Source organism: Sminthopsis crassicaudata, chromosome 1, assembly GCF_048593235.1.
Source record: "Sminthopsis crassicaudata isolate SCR6 chromosome 1, ASM4859323v1, whole genome shotgun sequence".
In the NCBI taxonomy this organism is placed as follows: domain Eukaryota; kingdom Metazoa; phylum Chordata; class Mammalia; order Dasyuromorphia; family Dasyuridae; genus Sminthopsis; species Sminthopsis crassicaudata.
Window position 1 is genome coordinate 480,806,978 of NC_133617.1, and position 19,775 is coordinate 480,826,752.

General features: G+C 35.7%; 1 protein-coding gene across 1 annotated transcript in view; it reads left to right on the plus strand.

The window, feature by feature from the left end:
• LOC141550525 (kinesin-like protein KIF19) overlaps positions 1-19,459 on the plus strand; it is a 103,937-nt gene extending 84,478 nt beyond the window's left edge. Inside the window, exons 17-20 of the mRNA XM_074281280.1 lie at positions 2,717-3,136; positions 13,633-13,786; positions 17,690-17,797; positions 18,241-19,459. Coding sequence (XP_074137381.1) covers positions 2,717-3,136; positions 13,633-13,786; positions 17,690-17,797; positions 18,241-18,341 — 783 coding nt within the window. The 3' untranslated portion in view covers positions 18,342-19,459. The remainder of the gene's footprint in view (positions 1-2,716; positions 3,137-13,632; positions 13,787-17,689; positions 17,798-18,240) is intronic.
• Positions 19,460-19,775: the final 316 nt, after the last annotated feature.

Consider the following 19,775-nt stretch of genomic DNA (forward strand, 5'->3'; position numbering starts at 1 on the left):
TGAAGTGTATAGTGATCTTCTGGTTCTGCTCATTTCACTCAGCATCAGTTCATGTAAGTCTCTCCAAACCTTTCAGAATTCATCCTGCTGGTCATTTCTTACAGAACAATAATATTCCATAACCTTCATATACCATAATTTACCCAACCATTCTCCAATTGATGGGCATCCATTCATTTTCCAGTTTCTAGCCACTACAAATAGAGCTGCCACAAACATTTTGGCACATACAGGTCCCTTTCCCCTCTTTAGTATTTCTTTGGGATATAAGCCCAGTAGTAGCACTGCTGGATCACAGCCCTTTCATTTTATAAATGAAAAATTTGAGTCTAAAAGAAGCTAATTGGCTTGCTAATTTTCAAAATTATTTATTTATTTATTTAATGGTGCCGCAATTGGGGCTAAGTGACTGGTTCAGGATTACACAGGTAGAAAGTGTTAAGTGTCTGAGGCTGGATTTGAGTTCAGGCCCTCCTGACTCCAGGGCCAGTGTTGTATTCACTGTGCCATCCAGCTGCCCTTCGCTAATTGTTGATTGACTAGATAGTGCAGCAGGTCAGGCACCAGACTTACAATCAGGAAGATATGAGTTCAAACCCAACCTTAAATACTTAGCTACATGATCCTAGATTAGTCAATTACCCCTTATTTGCCTCAATTTCTCATCTGTAAATTGGGGTCACATTGGAGAAGGAAATGGCAAACCACTCCAATATGGACAAAGGTCCATGGGATCATATAGAGTCCGACACAATTAAATAACCACAAAATGATCATGTAGGTAGTAAATGACAGAGCTTGTACAAATGGAATTGTATGAAGGTCCTTTAGTTGCTATCTAGAGAAAGAGATGATTTGCCTAAGGTTAAAAAAATTTAAAAATTTTTTTGAATTTGAATTTTTTGTATTTATATTTAGTATTTGAATTTAGATCCTTTGACTCTACATCTACCATTTTCTCCACCATACCACATGGCTTCTTTTCTAGAGTTAGCACTCTGGGAGAAGGCATATAATTTAAATTCACAATGAAGGGTAAATGACTGATACTAGCTCTTTTGAGAGGGATGGGTCTCAAAAAGAGTAAGAATCACAAGAAGAGGGAATGAATTGTCTGCCCCAATGGAAGCTCCTTGAGGACTTGGATAGTTTGGCTTTCATCTTGTATCCCTATTGGTTAGCATATTGGCTGGTACATGGTATGTAATAAATGCATATTGATTGATTGACTTACTGACAGAAGACTGACAAAATGGAAGGCAAATGACTAACTTCATATTTGCTGATAGTAATAGAACTTGAAAATCAACCAACAATACATGTGATTTTTATAGTCCTACTAATTTTGCATATTAGTAAACATTGGAGTTTTAGGTAGACTGTGGACCAGATAAAGTTTTGGATTGGAGGGGTGGGGAAGCAACTATTTGTGTGTAAAAGAAAGTGTAATCTAAAATGCAGATAAAATTAGAAGGGAAGAAAAAAGCTGAGAAACAATTTTTTATAACTAGTGTTTCTGATGAAAGCCTCATTTCTAAAATATATGAAGAACTGAATCATATTTATAAGAATCCAAGCCATTCCCCAATTGATAAATGGTCAAAGAATATGAACAGACCATTTTTAGATGAAGAAATTAGTTACCTATAGTAATATAAAATGTTCTAAATCACTATTGATTAGAGAAATGCAAATTAAAACAACTCTGAGATACCACTACACACCTCTCAGATTGACTAAGATGACAGGAAAGAAATAATAATAAATATTGGAGGGGATGTGAGAAAATTGGGACACTAGTACATTACTGGTGGAGTTGTGAACTGATCCAACCATTCTGGAGATCAATTTAGAACTATGCCCAAATTGCTGTCAAACTGTGCATATCCTTTGTTCTAGCTGTATCTCTCCTGTGTACATTGTATCTCAAAGAGATCATAAAAAAAGGGAAAAGAACACATATGCAAAAATGTAGCAGTTTTTTATTTATTTATTTTTTTCAGTGTCAAGGAGCTAGAAAATGAGTGGATGCCCATCAATTGGGGAATGGTTGAATAAGTAAGTTATGGTATATCAGAGTAATGGAATATTATTGTTCTATAAGAAGTGGTGAACAGACTGATTTCAGAAAAGCATGGAAAGACTTACATGAATTGATGCTGAGTGAAGTGGGTAAAACCTGCAAAACATTGTACATAGCAACAGCAAAATTGTATGATGATCAACTTTGATAGACTTATCTCCCTCTCAGCAATCCAGTGATCCAAGGCAATTCCAATAAACTTTGAATGGAAAATGCCAATTACATTCAAAGAGAGAACTATGGAAACTGAATTTGGATCTAAACATATTGTTTTCACCTTTTTTCTGTTTTTTTTTTCTTTCTTATGATTTTTCCCTTTAGCTCTGATTTTTCTCTCCCAACACAACTCATATGGAGATGTATAAAAAATGAATGTACATGTATCACCTAAAAGAAATCTTTAAAAAATACTATTTAGTGGAAAAAAATAGAAAAAATATCCCTGTTTCAGAATCACAGACTTGTAATACATTAGAGCTATAGAACCTTAGAGATCATGTAGTCCAACTCTATCATGCTACAGTGAGGAAATGGGGGTCTCTTCAGGGGTGGGAAGTGACTTGTCCAAAGTTACTTATTAGTCCAAACAATGCAGTACTGTTTGGTAATTCTCCTGTGATGATTTTTTCCCAGAAATCCAATTCTCTCAGCATGAAAAAGATGGTCTCCAAGTTGTGTTCTCCCACCAGTTTGGATTTAAACATGAAAAAATTGGGTGAAGATGTGCCTACTTCACTGAGTGCAGAGGCCTTGAAGGAGATAGCAGTGAGTACCAAGAGCATCTCTCTCATTGCGGCCAGCAGGCGCTCTAAGACCCATGATCAAGAAGGTGGAAGCAACCTTTCTGTGATGCAGTCCCTTGATGAGGGCGCATCAGAACCAAAGTACTGGAAACCCAATCTCACTCCTGACCTGACAGAGTCACAGCGGAAGGCTCAGGCTGACAGGAAGCAATTGCAATCTAGTCCTAGAAGGGGAAGACAGAGAAACAGCTCATTGGAGCGAAGAGCCAGGAGGAAAAGATCTCCCTCTGGCATTAGAAATGCTCAAATGGTAAGTAAGCATTGAATGAATGGATTTTTAGGACCTGAGTGAATCATAGTTATAAGCTCTTATTCAGAGGGAGAAACTGAGGCCTAAAGAGTGAGGAGATAGAGTGGGCCCAGAATTTAGGCTCTTTAACTCCCGTGCCAGTGATTTAAAAAATCTGGATTCAAGAGGATTTATCTTCCTGAACTCAAATCTGGCTCAGACACTTACTAGCTCTGTGATCTCAGGCAAGTCACTTCATCCTGTTTGCCTCAGTTTCCTCACTTATAAAATGAGCTGGAGAAAGAAATGGCAAACCATCCCAGGATCTTTGCCAAAAGAATCCCAAATAGGTCATGAAGAGAATGACATATATGTACATATATGTAAACATATAACAATAACAACAATATAGCTATTAAAGAGAGTTGGATGACTCAGTAGATAAAGCAGATTCCCATTTCTATAGATCTTTAAAGTTTACAATATGTGCAAATTCATCACAATAAACCTAGTAGTAAGTCATGATAGAGTGGGAGGTATCTGTAAGAACAGTGAAAATAGTGCTGAAATTGGGGTCCAAGAACCTGAATTCAAATTCTGACTCTTCCACTGACCACATGTCAGTCTGAACACATCACTTAAACCCTTCTTTCTCTATGAAGGATGAACAACAATAAAATTGCCCTAAAATTTTTGGGACATGCTTTTGTTCAATCATTCAATTGTGTCTGATTCTTTGTGACCCTATATGGGATTTTCTTGGAAAATATATTGAAGTGGTTTGCCCTTTCCTTCTCCAGTGGATCAATGCAAACAGCAGGTAAGTAACTTGTCAAGACAACATAGCTAGTAAATGTCTGAGAATGGATTTGAACGCAGGTCATCTTGACTCCAGACTAGTGAACTACCTAAGCTGTCTCAAAAGCAGGGATTAGGTGACTGGCCTAAAGTCACGTAGTAACTGTCTGAGGCTGGATTTAAACTCAGATCACAATATCTTCAGGTCCAGAACGCTATCCACTGAGTTATCTAACTGCCTTTAATAGTTACCTTGTTGTTTTTGTTCTTTTCGTGACCCTATTTGGGGTTTTCTTGGCAAAGATACTGGAGTAATTTGCCATTTGTTTCTCCAGCTCATTTTACAGATGAGGAAACTGAGACAAAGAGGGTAAAGTGAGTTGCTTAGGATCACACAGTTGATAAATATCTGAGACCAAATTTGACCTGGTAAAGATGAGTTTTCCTGACTCCAGTACCAGTGCTCTAACAGTTACTGTGCCACCTAGCTTGCACATAGACCTATGATTTAGGATGTCAATTTTATAGTTAAAGTGCTTTGTTTTTCAAGAGTCACTTTTTTTTTTTTTTTTTTTTTTTTACCAGAAAACAAACCTTTGTAATGAAATGATTTCCTATTAATACAGGTTTTGTAAACAGGACATGATTCAGTTGTATATATTCTGCCATATGTTCATGACTTGTGACCAAGAAGTATGAGAAGAGAGGTGGTACTTAGTGCAACCCATTGAAATTTAAATGTTTCACTGTTTGGCCATGTATACATATATTGTATTTAATTTATACTCTAACTATTTAACATGTATTGGTCAATCTTCCATATGGGGGTGGGGAAGGAGGGGAAAAATTAGAACAAAAGGTTTGACAATTGTCAATGTTGTAAAATTACCCATGCATATATCTGGTAAATAAAAACTATTTTAAAAAAGAAATTTAAATGTTTCTCTTTTAAGGAACATTTCTAAAACTACAATCATTACTCATCATCAACTTTTAACCCAATGCACTTCAATTTTGCATTCCTTGAACTATAATATTTACAGATCACAAAGTGGTCCTTCAAAATGTTTTTGGAGAATAATACCATGGATTGGGACAGCTGGGTGGCACAGTGGATAGAATATGTAGCTTGGAGTCAGGATGACTCATATAACTTTCTGTGTAACCCTGGATAATTTACTTAATCCTATTTGCCTCAGTTTTTTCATCTGTAAAAATGAACTGGAGAAGTAAGTGGCAAAACATTGCAGTATTTTTGCCAGGAAAACCCCAAATAGGATCGTGAAGAGTTAGAAATGCCTGAAAAATGACTGAACAACAAACCATAGACTAATTATTTGGAATAAAATGTTGTGTTAAAAAACACAGAGTTGGGGCAAAATATTAAATTTCTTTAAAATCGGAAAAAAAAGTTATGGATGCCACAATCTCCTTGAGTGTTTTCACTTGAGTTTCTTCATTGAAAAGATAGAGCTGATTCATGCTGACTAAAATTTAGTAAATCTTGGTATGGGATCATTTGAAAGACTTTTGTCTTCTTAAAGAACATTGGGTTTTGGAGTCAGTAATCTTGATTGAAATATGGATCTGCCACTGAGTAGTTTTATGAATGCATGAGCAAGTCACTTAATCTGAGTATCAGTTTTCTTTTCTGCAGGTAAGTTGGTAGGATGTGAAGTTGTATAAGTACAGAGATATGGCTTGTAGTTGATATGGTTAGATATGGATAGATATTACTTATGATACAGTCTGGATCTCTGTTTTTCTAAGGGAGTGTTATATATAAGATGAAATACATGACCTCCAAGGTTCTTTTCAGCTTTAAATATTGTAAATCTTGTGCTGGCATTATCATCCGTAGTTCAAGATAAGAAAACTGAATCTCAATGATTTGTCTGTGGACGCACATATTTTGTCTTTAGTTCTTGAACAGGACCATGACATCAGGAAGGTGACACCATGACATGCAAGTAAATTGGATTTAAATAAGGGAGGCATGGCAAGTTCACTCCCTCACCCACCTTCTCTCTAAATCAGGATGACTGGAGATAGCCCTGGATGCAGTGGGAGACCTTGGCCTTTTTAGGCTAAGGTCTTCAACAGGTCTCATTTTGGCTGAAATGACACACATTCAGAGATTAGGCTGGATAAGAAATGGGGTTAAAGAATGGCCTCTTTCACCTAGTCAAAAACAAACAAACAAACAAACCAACAAACCCAAAAGACATTTTGGGAGGGGAAGACCCTTAGGATTTCTGGACAAAATAGAAACAATTACTATTTACATTCACTCTGAGCCAACTGGGGCTCCACCAATGATCAAATGGAGTTTGGCCCATAATCTATTGTGAGCCAATCAATAGGAGCCAGAATAATTTGGATTTAAGGCATAGAATTTAAGAAAGAAATCTAGTCCCAAAACTCCAAGATATCTTGTGAGGTTTCAATGATCAAAATTCACATTCCTTTGGACAGATTACCTCAGATATGGGTATAAGATCCTATGTGGGCAGAGGAAAGGGAAGGGAAAGAAGAAAGAAAAGAAGGGAAGTGCTGCCATCACATACAATCAAATATTAAAGATAGGAACTGAACTTGGGTTTCCAGACCCCAAGTCTAGTCTACACCAAGTGGCTCATAGACCTATCATGGATAAACATCTTTGATATATTACAGGAAAGTCACTTTACCCCATGTATAAAACATAGAAAAAAAATCACAGACTATTAGACATGTAAGCTGATAGGGCTGCTAAGGATCTTACAAAGGACCAAAGATCTTTACAGATCGGGAAACTGAGCCACTGCATTTTTAAAATTTAATTTTATTCATTATGAACTTAAATACAAAATGACAAAAAAGCAATAATTTCTACTCAGTGAAACATAAAAAGAAGATTTAATATAAAATCATGAATTTACATTTCACACTGTTCACTGTTTTTTGAAAAATTATGGAATAAGCAAATGCATTTTTTAAATGTTATATAACATTAAGTGTATCATAACACATTTGCATATAATCACAACAAAAGAGTAAAATCACTTAACAATATATACCTTGGCAGGTGATGTATCCACAAAACATCTAATTTTGCAAAATGCCCCCTCCCAATTTTAATTTTATCAAATGTAAACTTTAATTTAAAAAGACAAACAAGACATTCTTTTATAAATTTCAGCAACTGGTTTCCATTGTTATTGTAGGAAGGAAGAAAACAAGCATTTATTCAATAGCTACCATATGTCAAGCACTTTACAAATATTAATTCATTTGATTTTCATAACAACCTTGGGGAGTAGATGCTATTATTATCTCCATTTTACAGTTAAGGAAACTGAGGCAGGCAAAAGATGTATGACTTACGTGATCATCATTAGTTAGTGTCTGAGTCTGGATTTGATTGAATTCAGTTCTTTCTGACTTCAAGGCTTGTGCTCCAACTTCCCTGCTATAATTATGACCCCTTTTGAACTGTGGTGGTCAAAAGTAGGTTTAAAAAGTTTGAATTAAGGAGAGAAGTCTTGGCCATATACATTGTAATGAACTTGAATGTGATGTAGTAATTCTAGAAGCCCCATAAAATCTTCTTAAATGGAATCCATTTGTACTGTAAAAGTCAAGAAAAGACTTTAAAATGCTAATACTTTCACACTTATAAAAGTAGCCTCCTTTGGGCAGGGATGGTTTCATTTTTGTTTATGCAACTCAGTACTCAAACCAGTACTGGACACATAATAACAACTTAATACTTTCTTATATATTAGGGAGACTAGACTAAGCAGGGAGGAAATAGAAATACTTAGTACTTCTTCATAAAATACTTCAGAAATATTCAGAAAATACATCTTCATTATTTCAGAAATACTGCAAGAAAAAAAGATGGTGGCCCAGAAGTTAACCAAGAAGAAAAGCTGAGGAAATTAAATAGATGGACAAGAGAGATTATTTAGTAGTAACTGACATGGTACCTAGATGGCAACTTAGTGATTTTTGTATCTGAGAGGCTAGACATTTTTGTATTTGTCCTAACTGGTATTCTGAATTTTTTTTTTAACCAAATCTATCTCACAACCACTTGCTGTTCAGTTATTTCAGCAGGCCTAACTCTTCATGACCCCATTTGGGGTTTTCTAGAATAGTTTATTTTATAGGTGAGGAAACTGAGGCAAACAGGGTTAAATGACTTGTTCAGGGTCACAAAACTGGTGTCTGAATCCAAATATGAACGCAGTTCTTCCCGACTTCAGCCCAGTGCTCTATCCACTGTACCACCTAGCTCCCCCCAAATAGAAATAAGTAAATTCTTTCCTCCTTAACATAGTAGACAAAATCCAGTCTCCTTTGCTATCCCTCTTATTTTTCTAGCCCCAAAAGATGAGCTTTCCGTAAGGTTCTATTCTCTTCTGTCTGCTCTTATCTTATACTCTTTTTTTTTTTTTTCAGAGATCTTATATTTTTTCCTTCCAAGATCTTATCCACTCCCATGATTTTAATCATATTTCTACAGGTAACTCCCTGATGTATACTTCCAGGACTGATCTTTCTTTTGGGCTCCATATGTTCATTTTCAGCTACACTTTCACTATCTCCAACTGGAGGTTTTGCCTCCTTGAACTTTGTTTCCCAGCTAAACACTTCATCAATACTCCTCTCCCTAACCTGACTCCTCTATTTCTATCAATGGTGGTCTTGTTCTCCCAATCAACAAAATACCAGATCTTAGGTATTTTCCACTTCTCTCTCCCTATTTCTCAATTTTTAATCCTGCAGGTTTTTCCTTCACAACTATTCTTGTAGCCATTCTAATTAGTTCATGGATAACAAGTCTGTCCCCCAACATGCCGCACAGATTTGTCATATTAGAGGGAGGCTAGAATAAATGTCATTTGGACTGAACTGGCCTCTAACCCATGAATGCATGGAGCCTAATAGAGCAAACTGGAGACAGAAGAGTCAGGAATCAAACAGAAGTTTAATTTCATAGTGAGGGGAAAAGTTTGCAAGCAAGGAGGAAATCTAGACACATGTGCCAGGGCCCCACCTTTTATAGGAGGATCTGAGGCAGTGTGGGGAGATCTCCATACTTATATAGTGAGCTGTAGCCCAACAATGAGGGGTAGCAACAATGATGAGACAAGCTTGATTCATAGCAGAGCTTCGTGACTAGAACATGAACTTGTCCGGTGCTTGTCCAAGTTCAGGGAACAACTAGTGCTGGTCAAAGCAAAAGGATAATTACGTGATTTGCCAAAGGGTAAAATCATCCAGAGTGCGTGCAAAGGACTGTTGTCATGCCAAGTTTAGGATACAGCTTGCTTGCTGTGTCTTAGCTCTGGAAAACAGGGTGTCTCCTAATATCTTTACAGGTACATATCCTCCCTCTACCTTTCTCCAAAGGAGACTTTTATTTCTGCCAGGAAGGGAAGCACGAAATTGGGAGCCAGAGGGCCTAACTCAGCTTTCTTTAGAGAAGAGTAATGGGTTAGAATTTCAGTTGTTCCCAATACATGTCAAATTGCTTATCTTCTTAGGGAGGGAGAAGGTGAGGGGAGGAGAGAGAGAACATTTGGAACCTAAAATTAAAAAAAAAAATGAATGTCCAAATTTGTCTTTACATGTAATTGAAAAAATAAAATGCTATTAAAATATGTATGTAAAATATTGTTAGTTTAGGGGAAGTAACTTTTAGGTTCAAGATACATGAATTGCAGTTTCATAATGGGGATAAGAAGGTATGACTGTCTTTCTATCAATATTAACAATTAACACACATAGCAAATAGCAAAGAAACAAGTTTATTGAAGTTAATAGCACACAAAAAAAATCAGGGAAAACATACATAGGAGAATATAAATAGACAATACAGAGTAAACAAGCACTTCTGTTTGGAATGAGATAATTCAACAAAAAAAGAGAGTCTTAAATGTCACCCAAGAAAAAGTACCTGGCTCTTTTCAACAATGAGGTGATTCAGGCCAATTCCAATAGACTTGTGATGGAGAGAGCCATTTACATCCAGAGATAGGACTATGGGAACTGAATGTTGATCACAACAGTAGTATTTTCACCTTTTTTTGTTGTTGCTGTTTGCTTGCTTTTTGTTTTCTATTTAATTTTTTTCCCCTTTTTGATCTGATTTTTCTTGTGCAGCATGATAATTGTAGAAATATATTTAGAAGAAATGCACATGTTTAACCTATATTGGATTGCTTACAATCTAGGAAAGGAGGGGAGAGGGAGGAGAGAGAAAAATTTGGAACACAAAGTTTTGCAAGGGTGAATATATTTTGAAAATAAAAATTTGCTATTATTAAATTTTTTTCCCCAAAAGGGAGCTGGGAATGGGGACACTATTATAGTTCTACATGTTGGCTTTTTTCCAGAGTCTTTTTTTTTTCTTTCTTTTCTTTATTGACCTGAAGGGAGTTGTCACTATCCATCCTCTCTCTTGAAGGTAGGAGCCAGAAAAAGAGTTCAAAGAGACTCAAAAGCCCCCAGAGACCAACGGGATTCTCTTTTTTCCCTGATCATGCCAACTCTGTTCTGCTATTCTTCATGAAGCTCCTGAGTATGGCTCTCCACCAGTGAGGAGAGAGTTAATACCATTGGCCCTTTGAGCCAGAATTACATATATAATAAAAAACAGTCTGATATGGTGAATGTGTTGGACTTGAGTCAGAAAAGCCAAAATTCAGATCCTCCTTCTGACACGTAGTTGTTATCCTTGAATAAATTACTTAATCAATTAAAGTAGCCAAAAGTAATTCTTTTTAAAATTTTATTAAAGCTTTTTATTTACAAAATATATGCATGAGTAATTTTTCAATATTGAGCCTTATAAAATTTTCTGTTCCAAATTCAAAAGTAATTAAAAATAAGTTTTTTATTTTCAAAATATATACAAAGATAGTTTTCAACATTCACCCCTGCAAAACTTTATTTCAAGTTTTTCTCCCTCTCTTCCAACTTTTCTTCTCCCCTAGACTGTAAGTAATCCAATGTAAATTAAACATGTGCAATTCTTCTAAACAATTATCATGTTGCACAAGAAAAATCAGATCAAAAAAGAAAAAAAAAGAGAAAGAAAACAAAAAGTAAACAAACAGCAACAACAAAAAAGGTGAAAATACCTGTTGTGATCCATATTCAGTCCCCTTTATGGATGCAGATGGCTCTCTCCATCACAAATTTATTGGAATTGACTTGAATCACTTCATAGTTGAAAACAGCCATGTCCATCAGAGTTTAGCATCACATAATCTTTTTATTGCTTGTACATTGTTCTCTTGGTTCTGCTCATTTCACTTAGTATCAGTTCATGTAAGTCTCTCCAGGCCTTTCTAAAATCATCCTGCTGATTGTTTATTATAGAATAATACTATTCCATAATATTCATATACCATAACTTATTCAGCCATTCCTAAATTGATGAGCATCCATTCAGTTTCCAGTTCCTTGCCACTACAAAAAAGGCTGCCACAAACATTTTTGCACATGTGGGTTCAAAGGCAATTCTTTAAGACCAAAATTTATAGACAGGTTAAAAGGTTGTAATCTACATTTGTAGAGAGAGTTCCTACACCAACAACATCAAAAGTCCTTGATACATAAGTATACAGAGTATACATGAAGAAAACAAAAATGTAATACTTAAATAAGATAGTTTGGGAAGGAGTTAGGAGGTTTAGGAAAGGCTTTGTATAAGAGTGGGTCCTTGAAAAAAAAAAAAAAAGGAGTGGGTCCTTGAACTGTATATATAAGGAAGAGAGAGTTTTATGAGTGGAGTTAGGATAGAGTCCATGACAGACCTGTTTAAGGGCTTAGACAGAGACAGGACACATTTTTTTGGTGAGGAACAGGGAGAAGACCATGTTGGCCACTATGGTCATACACCATGATAGGGGAATAATGTCCAATGAGGCTGGAAAGATATATTGGGGTCAAGCTCTAAAGGATTCTAAAACTCATCAGAAGAATTTTTGAGTTTTTTTGTTTGTTTTTAATCTTAAAGGCAATAGGAAGCTACTGCAGTTAGCTGGATAGAAGAATGAAGGGTCAAATCAGTGTGTAAGGAAAATCACTTTCAGTATGACCCAATGATCTTGTAAAATACCATCTTTTCTGTGAAGCTCCATAATTATCTTAGTTGGAAATAGGGAATCCAATGATTCCTATAGGAAATGATCTGTCCATTTTAGCAATTTTCATAGTAGTTATATACTCTTTATGCACTTCTATATACTTTCATGGTACTTATTCATTATCTGAATAGCTTGTATGGTATTTTTATGGTTTTATGATGATTTGTTTACCTATCTTCTTTCCCTATTAGATTATAAAGCTCTCCAAATCATGGACCAGGTCTTATTAATCTTAGTATCTCTAACAGGGCCAATGACAGTGCCTGATATGTATAGGAACTGAATATATTTGTTGCATCAACAGATGACCTACATTGTGGAGAGCTCCATTTCCAGTCTTGTCCATCATTAAGCCAAATTGCTGAGTGCAGACAGCTGAGTATAAATAATAGCAGATTTAAAAATACTCACTGTATGAAGAGATTAGTGGGTTGGTTGTTTTCCAAATTTCAAGAGCCATTTTGTAGGACTGATGCCAAAGATAAGGACCATAGTTAGCTTAGAGGATCAAATATGAAATCCTCTGTTTGGCCTTCAAAGTCTTTCACTGTCAGGTCCCTTCCTACCTTTCTAATCTTCTTATATATTGTCTCTGTTAACATATTATGAAATCTAGTAACACTGGCCTCCTTGCTGTTCCTCAAACAAGATATTCCATCTCCTGACTCTGGGTATTTTCACTAACTGTCCATCATATGTGGGATTTTCTCCTTCCGCATCTTCTCCTCTTGGCTTCCTGATTTCTGTAAATCTTAGCTAGAATCACCTTTTTTAAGAAGTCTTAATGTTCATACCTTCCCCCTATGATCTCTGATTTATCTTGTATATATATATTGTTTGTACATACTTTTTGTATGTTGCTGTCTCCATTCAGTTGTGCAGAACTGGTCAGAAGACAGAACCATGTGTTTACTTTCTTCAGAGCTTAATATAATGCCTGGCAAATGATATGTGTTTAATAATTTTTTGCTGTCACAGTTTATTCACTTGAAAATTATGCCTTTGTATAGATTAAGTTGAAGGGTAAATGAGACAAAATTCTCTGGAAAGCAGAAAAATGTTTTTCAATGTGATTTGATCTTAGTACTATGTAACTACCTAAGAATTTCACCAAAGGATCAGAGAACAGATCTAGAAGGGATCTTAGAGAGATCATTTAAGCCAACCTTTCCAACCACCCACCATTAACTTTTTTTTCTTTACAACACAGAAAAAATTATTACATCCTTATGTCAGAATTGTTGGTTAATCTTCTGATTTATATTTAATTCATTGCTTCTACAAAAAATTCCTCATAAATTTTACTGTACATGGAGATTTTTTGTCAATGATCTTATTGGGATAAATGTCTAAGAGTGGAATTTTTCCACCATTAACTTTTTCAGGAGAAAGTTGAGATTGACAGAGGAGAATTATTTGCCTAAGTTAAAATGGCAGTAAATATCCTTGAATTTAGTTCTTGTGATTCCACATGTAGTCTTCTTTCTACCCTATTATGCTGTGTTTTTATGAGATGTTCAGATCCTTCATTGTATTTTCTTTCTTTCTTTTTTTTTTTTTTTTCATTTCATTTAGGGAAATGAGAAGTTCTCAATTCCCATGATAGACCACCTTTCTGAAAATCAGTCACCACAAAGTCACTCCATGCAACATTCTAAGGCCATTAAGACCCTGTTCCCTGCAGTTCCTGTGGCCACCAAGACCAAATTTCCCACCAATCACCACACAGGTATAGTATTAAAAAGATAGTTCTTAATTCTGTGATGAACATTGCCTACAAATTGAAGGTTTCCTCATAACATCTATGGAGAATAATGGTCCCTTCAGGGTTATTTTTCATGGAATAATATTAACTGGGACTTTGGGTGTCATAGGACTCTGGGAGAAATACCTAAAATAGACATTTCTGACTACAGGCATTTCTTTTTTAAGAACAAGCCTGAGGGTGCATATTTCTGTCTATTTAAAAAGGATACATTTATATTTCTTGTAGGAATGCAATAACAAACTGGGATTAGCAGACAGTAATGGGTGTCTCTTTTCTCAGAACTAGGACTGTATCGTTGATGCTAAAAACAATCCCTTCCTAGGAACCATAGTGTCATGAACTAATGTTTCTTGAGCATTGACATCCTCAGGAGATTGGTTATGGGATCTAAAACCCTTCACACTGCGATTGCTAGTTATAAAGTATTGGAGTAACAATGTGAATGCCGTTTCATAACTTGAGCAAACTGAATTGCTCTTAATTCATTTCCTGGTGTATATCACTTTGGGAAGTTACCTCTCTTTGATTTGCTCCTATTTACATAGATAGTTGGCCCCTCCAGAAATTAGGACAAAAATGGACATAGTTGTCATCATTTTAATTCTCTGCATCATCTTTGCTAACTTTCCAGCCAACTTTTCCTATTAAAGGAAAGCTTATTCTGTTGAATTAATTGGCCTCCATAAAATAATAGACACTTTCCTTCAATCTGAATAGGGGGAACTGAGACTAGGGGAAAGAAATACTTTTTTCTATTATGAATTACAAAAAAGTGAAAAACAACTTAGAATCAAAGACTTTTTTGAGCAGTATGGGACCTTAGAGATGATTGAGTCCAATCTCCTTTTATAGTTGAGAAAACAGAGAATAGAAAATTAATATAACTTACAGAAGTGGTTTAGCAGTTTAGTGGGAATACTTCTTCAGAGTCTTGACTCCATGTTTTTTGGAATGGTATTATAGAATAAGGGGGAAAAGACTGGATTTGGAATCTTAAGATTAGAGTTTGAGTTTCTGCTCCGAAGCTTAGTAATGAGATCTAGGGCAAGTCATTTAATCTGTTTTACGCTCAGTTTCCTTATTTGTAAAATAGATATAGTATTAGTTGCACTGCCCACCTCATAAAGTTGTAGTAAGATGTAAACTAAAATATTGCATGAGTCTAAAGCATTATTAACATTATACAATTTTTTTCACTTAATTTACTATTTTTTCTTGTAAGGAAAGCACATAAAGGCTAAACTCACTTTATTTTAAATTTTTTCCCCTGAGGCAATTGGGGTTAAGTGACTTGCTCAAGGTCACACAGCTAGGAAGCATTAAGTGTCTGAGTCCAGATTTGAACTCAGGTCCTCCTGACTTCAAGGCTGTATCCACTGCACCATCTAGCTGCCCTTTAAATTTTTTTTTTTAAACAATAGCTTTTTATTTTTAAGACACATGCAAAATTTCTCTTCTTCCCTTCTCTATCCTAGACAGCAAGCTATCCAATATATGTTATACATATGCAATTCTTCTTTCCACAATTATAATGCTGCACAAGAAAAATCAGATCAAAAAGGGAAAAAATGAGGAAGAAAAAAAGCAAGCAAAGCAACAACAATTTAAAAAAAGGTGAAAATACTATATTGTGAGCCACATTCAGTCCCCATAGTCCTCTCTATCCATCACAAGTCTATTAGAATTGGTCTGAATCACTTCATTGTTGAAAAGAGTCAAGTCCATCATAGTTGATCATCACATAATCTTGTTGTTGCTATGTACAATACTCTTGGTTTTACTCACTTTACTTAGCATCAGGTCATCCAGACTTTTTCCAAAATCATTGGGCTGTTTCTTATAGAACAATACTATTCCATTACATTCATATACCTAAGTCATTCAGTCTTTCCTCAATTGATGGGCATCTACTCAATTTCCAGTTCCTTGCCACTACAAAAAGAGCTGCTACTAATATTTTTGTGTATGTGGGTCCTTTTCCTTTTTTAATGATCTCTTTAGGACACAGATCCAGGAGAGCAACTGTTGGATCAAAGAGTGTATATAGTTTTATAGTAGTTTGGGCATAGTTCTAAATTGCTTTCCAGAATGGTTGGATCAGTTCACAACTCCACCAACAATGTATTAGTGTCCCAGTTTCCCCACATCCCCTCCAACATTTATCATTATCTTTTCCTGTCAATTAGCCAATTTGAGAGGTGTGAAGTGATACCTCAGAGTTGTCTTAATTTGCATTTCTTTTATCAATGATGATTTAGAGCATTTTTTTCTAGTGACTTAAAATGGCTTTAATTTTTTGGTCTGAAAATTGTCTGTTCATATCCTATGACCATTTATCAATGGAGGAATAATTTGTATTCTTATAAATTTAAGTCAATTCTCAATATATTTTAGAAATGAGACCTTTATCAGAACCTTTGGGTATAAAAATTTTCCCCCAGTTTTCTTTTTCCTTCTAATTTTGGCTGCATTGATTTTGTTGGTACAAAAACATTTTAATTTAATATAATCAGAAACTATCCATTTTGCATTACATAATTTTCTTTAGTTCTTCTTTGGCCATAAATTCCTTTCTTCGCCATCTGAGAGGCAAACTATTCCTTGTTCTCCTAATTGGCTTATATTATCTCCTTTTATTTCAAAATCATAAAGCTATTTCAACCTTATCTGGTATAGGCTCTTATGTGTTGGTCAGTGCCTACTTTTTGCCACACTATTTTCCAATTTTCCCAGCAATTTTTGTCAGGTAGTGAGTTCTTATCCCAGAAACTGGTGTCTTTGGGTTTATCACACAATAGATTACAATAGTCATTGACTATTGTGTCTTGAACTAATTTTATTTTAAAATTCAACTTTATTTAATGAGTATTTTATGCCAATATATTTTAAGATTTCTTCAATTTAATATGAAGAGTAAAAAACAAGGGACAGGTAAATGGCACAGTGTGATAGAGCACTGGTCCTGGAGTCAGGAGAACCTGAGTTCAAATTTGGTTTTATGTACTTGAAGCTTACTAACTGTGTGTCACTTAACCCCAAGTATCGTATTACCCCTTCTCCCCCTACCCCCCCCCCCCAAAAAAAAAAAAAAAAGAAGTGAAAGAAGAAAGAGAAACAAGCGAAATTCCAGTTGGGAGTAGCAGCTTGGAGTAGTAGCTGGACTTGGAGTCAGAAAGACTCTGATTCAAATGTTGCCTCAGAATTTTATAAACTGTGTAATCCTAGTGAAGTAATTTAATATGTATGTCTCAATTTTCTTATCTGTTAAATGATGACCCTGGATTTAGATTTAATGACCTCTAAATGTCCCTTCCAGTTCTACATCTTAGGTTATATGAAGATTACATAATGAGGAAGTGGGGTGTGGTGGTCAATGCCTATAATCTCTGCTGCTGTTGAGGGGGGAGGGCTAAAGCAGATAAAGGTGTCTGAACTCAGTACTATACCAGTATGATAAACCATCAGGTAGGGAGGTATACTTAAGGTGGATTAAACTAACTAAAGTTGGAAACAGAGAAGGTCAGAGTTTTTGAGCTGATCAGTAGTTCAATGGCACCAATGCCCTAAATAAGACAGGGAAAATATTTTCAAAAAATAAAAGAAAAAAGAGGGGAAATAAGAAGAGAGAGGTTAAGACTCAGAGAAAAATAGACAAACTAAAAAGGGAAAAAAAAGAAAAATAAAGAACCAGAGATTGGAGCAGGGTTTAGAGGATTTGAGAACCAAATCAAGGGAAAGATATCAAAGAGGAATAGGACTTTTGCCTTGACTCATCCTTTATTCAATACTATCTCTTCTATTGACTTGTTTGTTAAATGTAAAATGTAAAATATAAAAACCTCTTGTTTACTTTTTAATGTTAAGATGAAAACACACTGCAGGTACCTGAAATCAGCTTCACTTTTCCCAGTGCCATCTGGCAATGCAATCCAGGACAGAATCGAGGGCCAGTTCTCCCCAGAGAGGTCAAAGGTCAGTGCTTTCCCCCCTTCTTTCTCTTCTATTATAATTTCAGGCTGTCCACTCTAATGAGAGAAGGGTAGGGGAATGGGTGGTTGATTTTTCAAAAGTTTCATGTCTCACAGAAGATTTTCTTGCCAGTCATAGAAATACCTTATGTTATAGAGATAGCAATTTTGTCTGGCACATAATTATAACAGAAGAAAAGGTTTGGAAATGGGAATTTGGCTGATGAGTGTGGTTACTGGGCACAGCTGTGGCAAGGCTTGTTGATTGCCTTAGTGCTTTGATCTTGGGCCTCAATAGTCAGCATATAATTCAACAAGCATTTAACAAGGTCAAACTATGTGCCAGATGGAGAGATGTGATAGAGAATGTGTTAGAGAATGTGATAGAGAAGAATGTGAAGAGAAGATGTGTTTGAGAAAGAATACAACTTCTTCCCCTGAAACCAGGGTCTGCAGAGAGTAGCAGCAGCCATCATAACTCGTTGCATCCTGGAATCACTCGAAAGCAACTGGGAGGTAGTGCGAAGAAACAGGGGAGAGCAAAATAAAATGTCCATTCTGAAGAAGACAGCAGCTCCAAGGAGAAACTAGTATAAACAAAGGTTCTCTTTTCTTGCTTAAATGGATTTGGGGAAAAGAGGGAGGAGACAGTGAAATTTGGAAAGTCCATCAAGTTTACATCTCTGTCAATCCTTTCCATATCAGAAAACACAAAAAAACAAAAACCACTTTTCTTTGCCTTTTAAAGACAAAGTTGGTGATTATCCATTGACAAGTTTTTATAGAAAGATGTAATCTTTGATACATTTTTCCCCAGGCTTCCAAGCAGCAATATTTAGAGTTTTGTTAAGGGTCTGGTCAGTTGACCCCATAATCTAAGACATTCCTGCCAGCAAGTAGGAAGAAGAGGCCAAGGTACTTCTATTTTCTAGGTCCCTGAGTGGGAATAGCTGATTACTTAGTCACAACACTTTTCTTCTTTATCCTTGTCCCACATATCCTCCTCCTTAATTTTTATTTAATATAATAGATAGAGAGTTGGACTTAAAATCTGCCTCAAAAATTTACTAGCTATGAAATTCTGGGCAGGTCACTTAATGTACCTTTGTTTTTTCAATCTATAAAATGAAGGAGCTAGACATGATGAGCTCTAAGGTCCTTTCTAGCTCTCAAGCTATGATTTTGTTCTCTTACAGTGTCTGTTTCCCTTCCCCTTTTCCCCTCCACACACAAGAAGGAGCCCTCCCACAAGAATTTTCTCTAATCCTTGAATAATTGTAACCCCACCCTTCTTTCCATATATTAACCTGAGCCCCCCAAAACCTTTTCTTCTAGGAAAGAGGAGGCAGTGAAGTTCTCCACTTTAGGGATATGGAAGCCTTCTCCCTTTTCTGTGTAGGAAATTAGCTTTTCTCATGGGAAATGTAAGTAAAAATGACTTGGACAGAGATCTGGTATTTTACATGAAAAGTATATCAGAGCTCCGGATGAAGCTTCAGAAAACAATTTATATCATGTCTGGCTGATAAATGATACATTTTTCTTTCTAAGGGTAAGACTTCTAATAATATAGAGGGAGACATATTTTGTAAATTAATATGGGGAAGGGAAATGGCTACAGGCTTTTGTGTTTTATAACACCAAATGTAAATAAAATATCAGTTGTTTTTACTGTAAATCACCTTTCTCATTTTCTCATTGTCACTTTTCCTCTCCCCTTTTATCTTTTGTCAATGAAACAGTGATCTTTGGACACAGATTCTGATCCTAGTTATACTACTCACTTGCTTTATGACCTTGGTTAAAACATTTTACAGCTTGGTACTTCAGTTTCCTTCATAAGAAAATCAACAAAGAAATTGGACTCCAGATTCTGTGAAGAACAAACATTATTTTGCCTTAGGAATTGACTAAATTGATAAACTTCTATGGAAAGACTTATGTCCCTTTTCAATTTGGGCTAGTATTTCCTTAAAAGATAT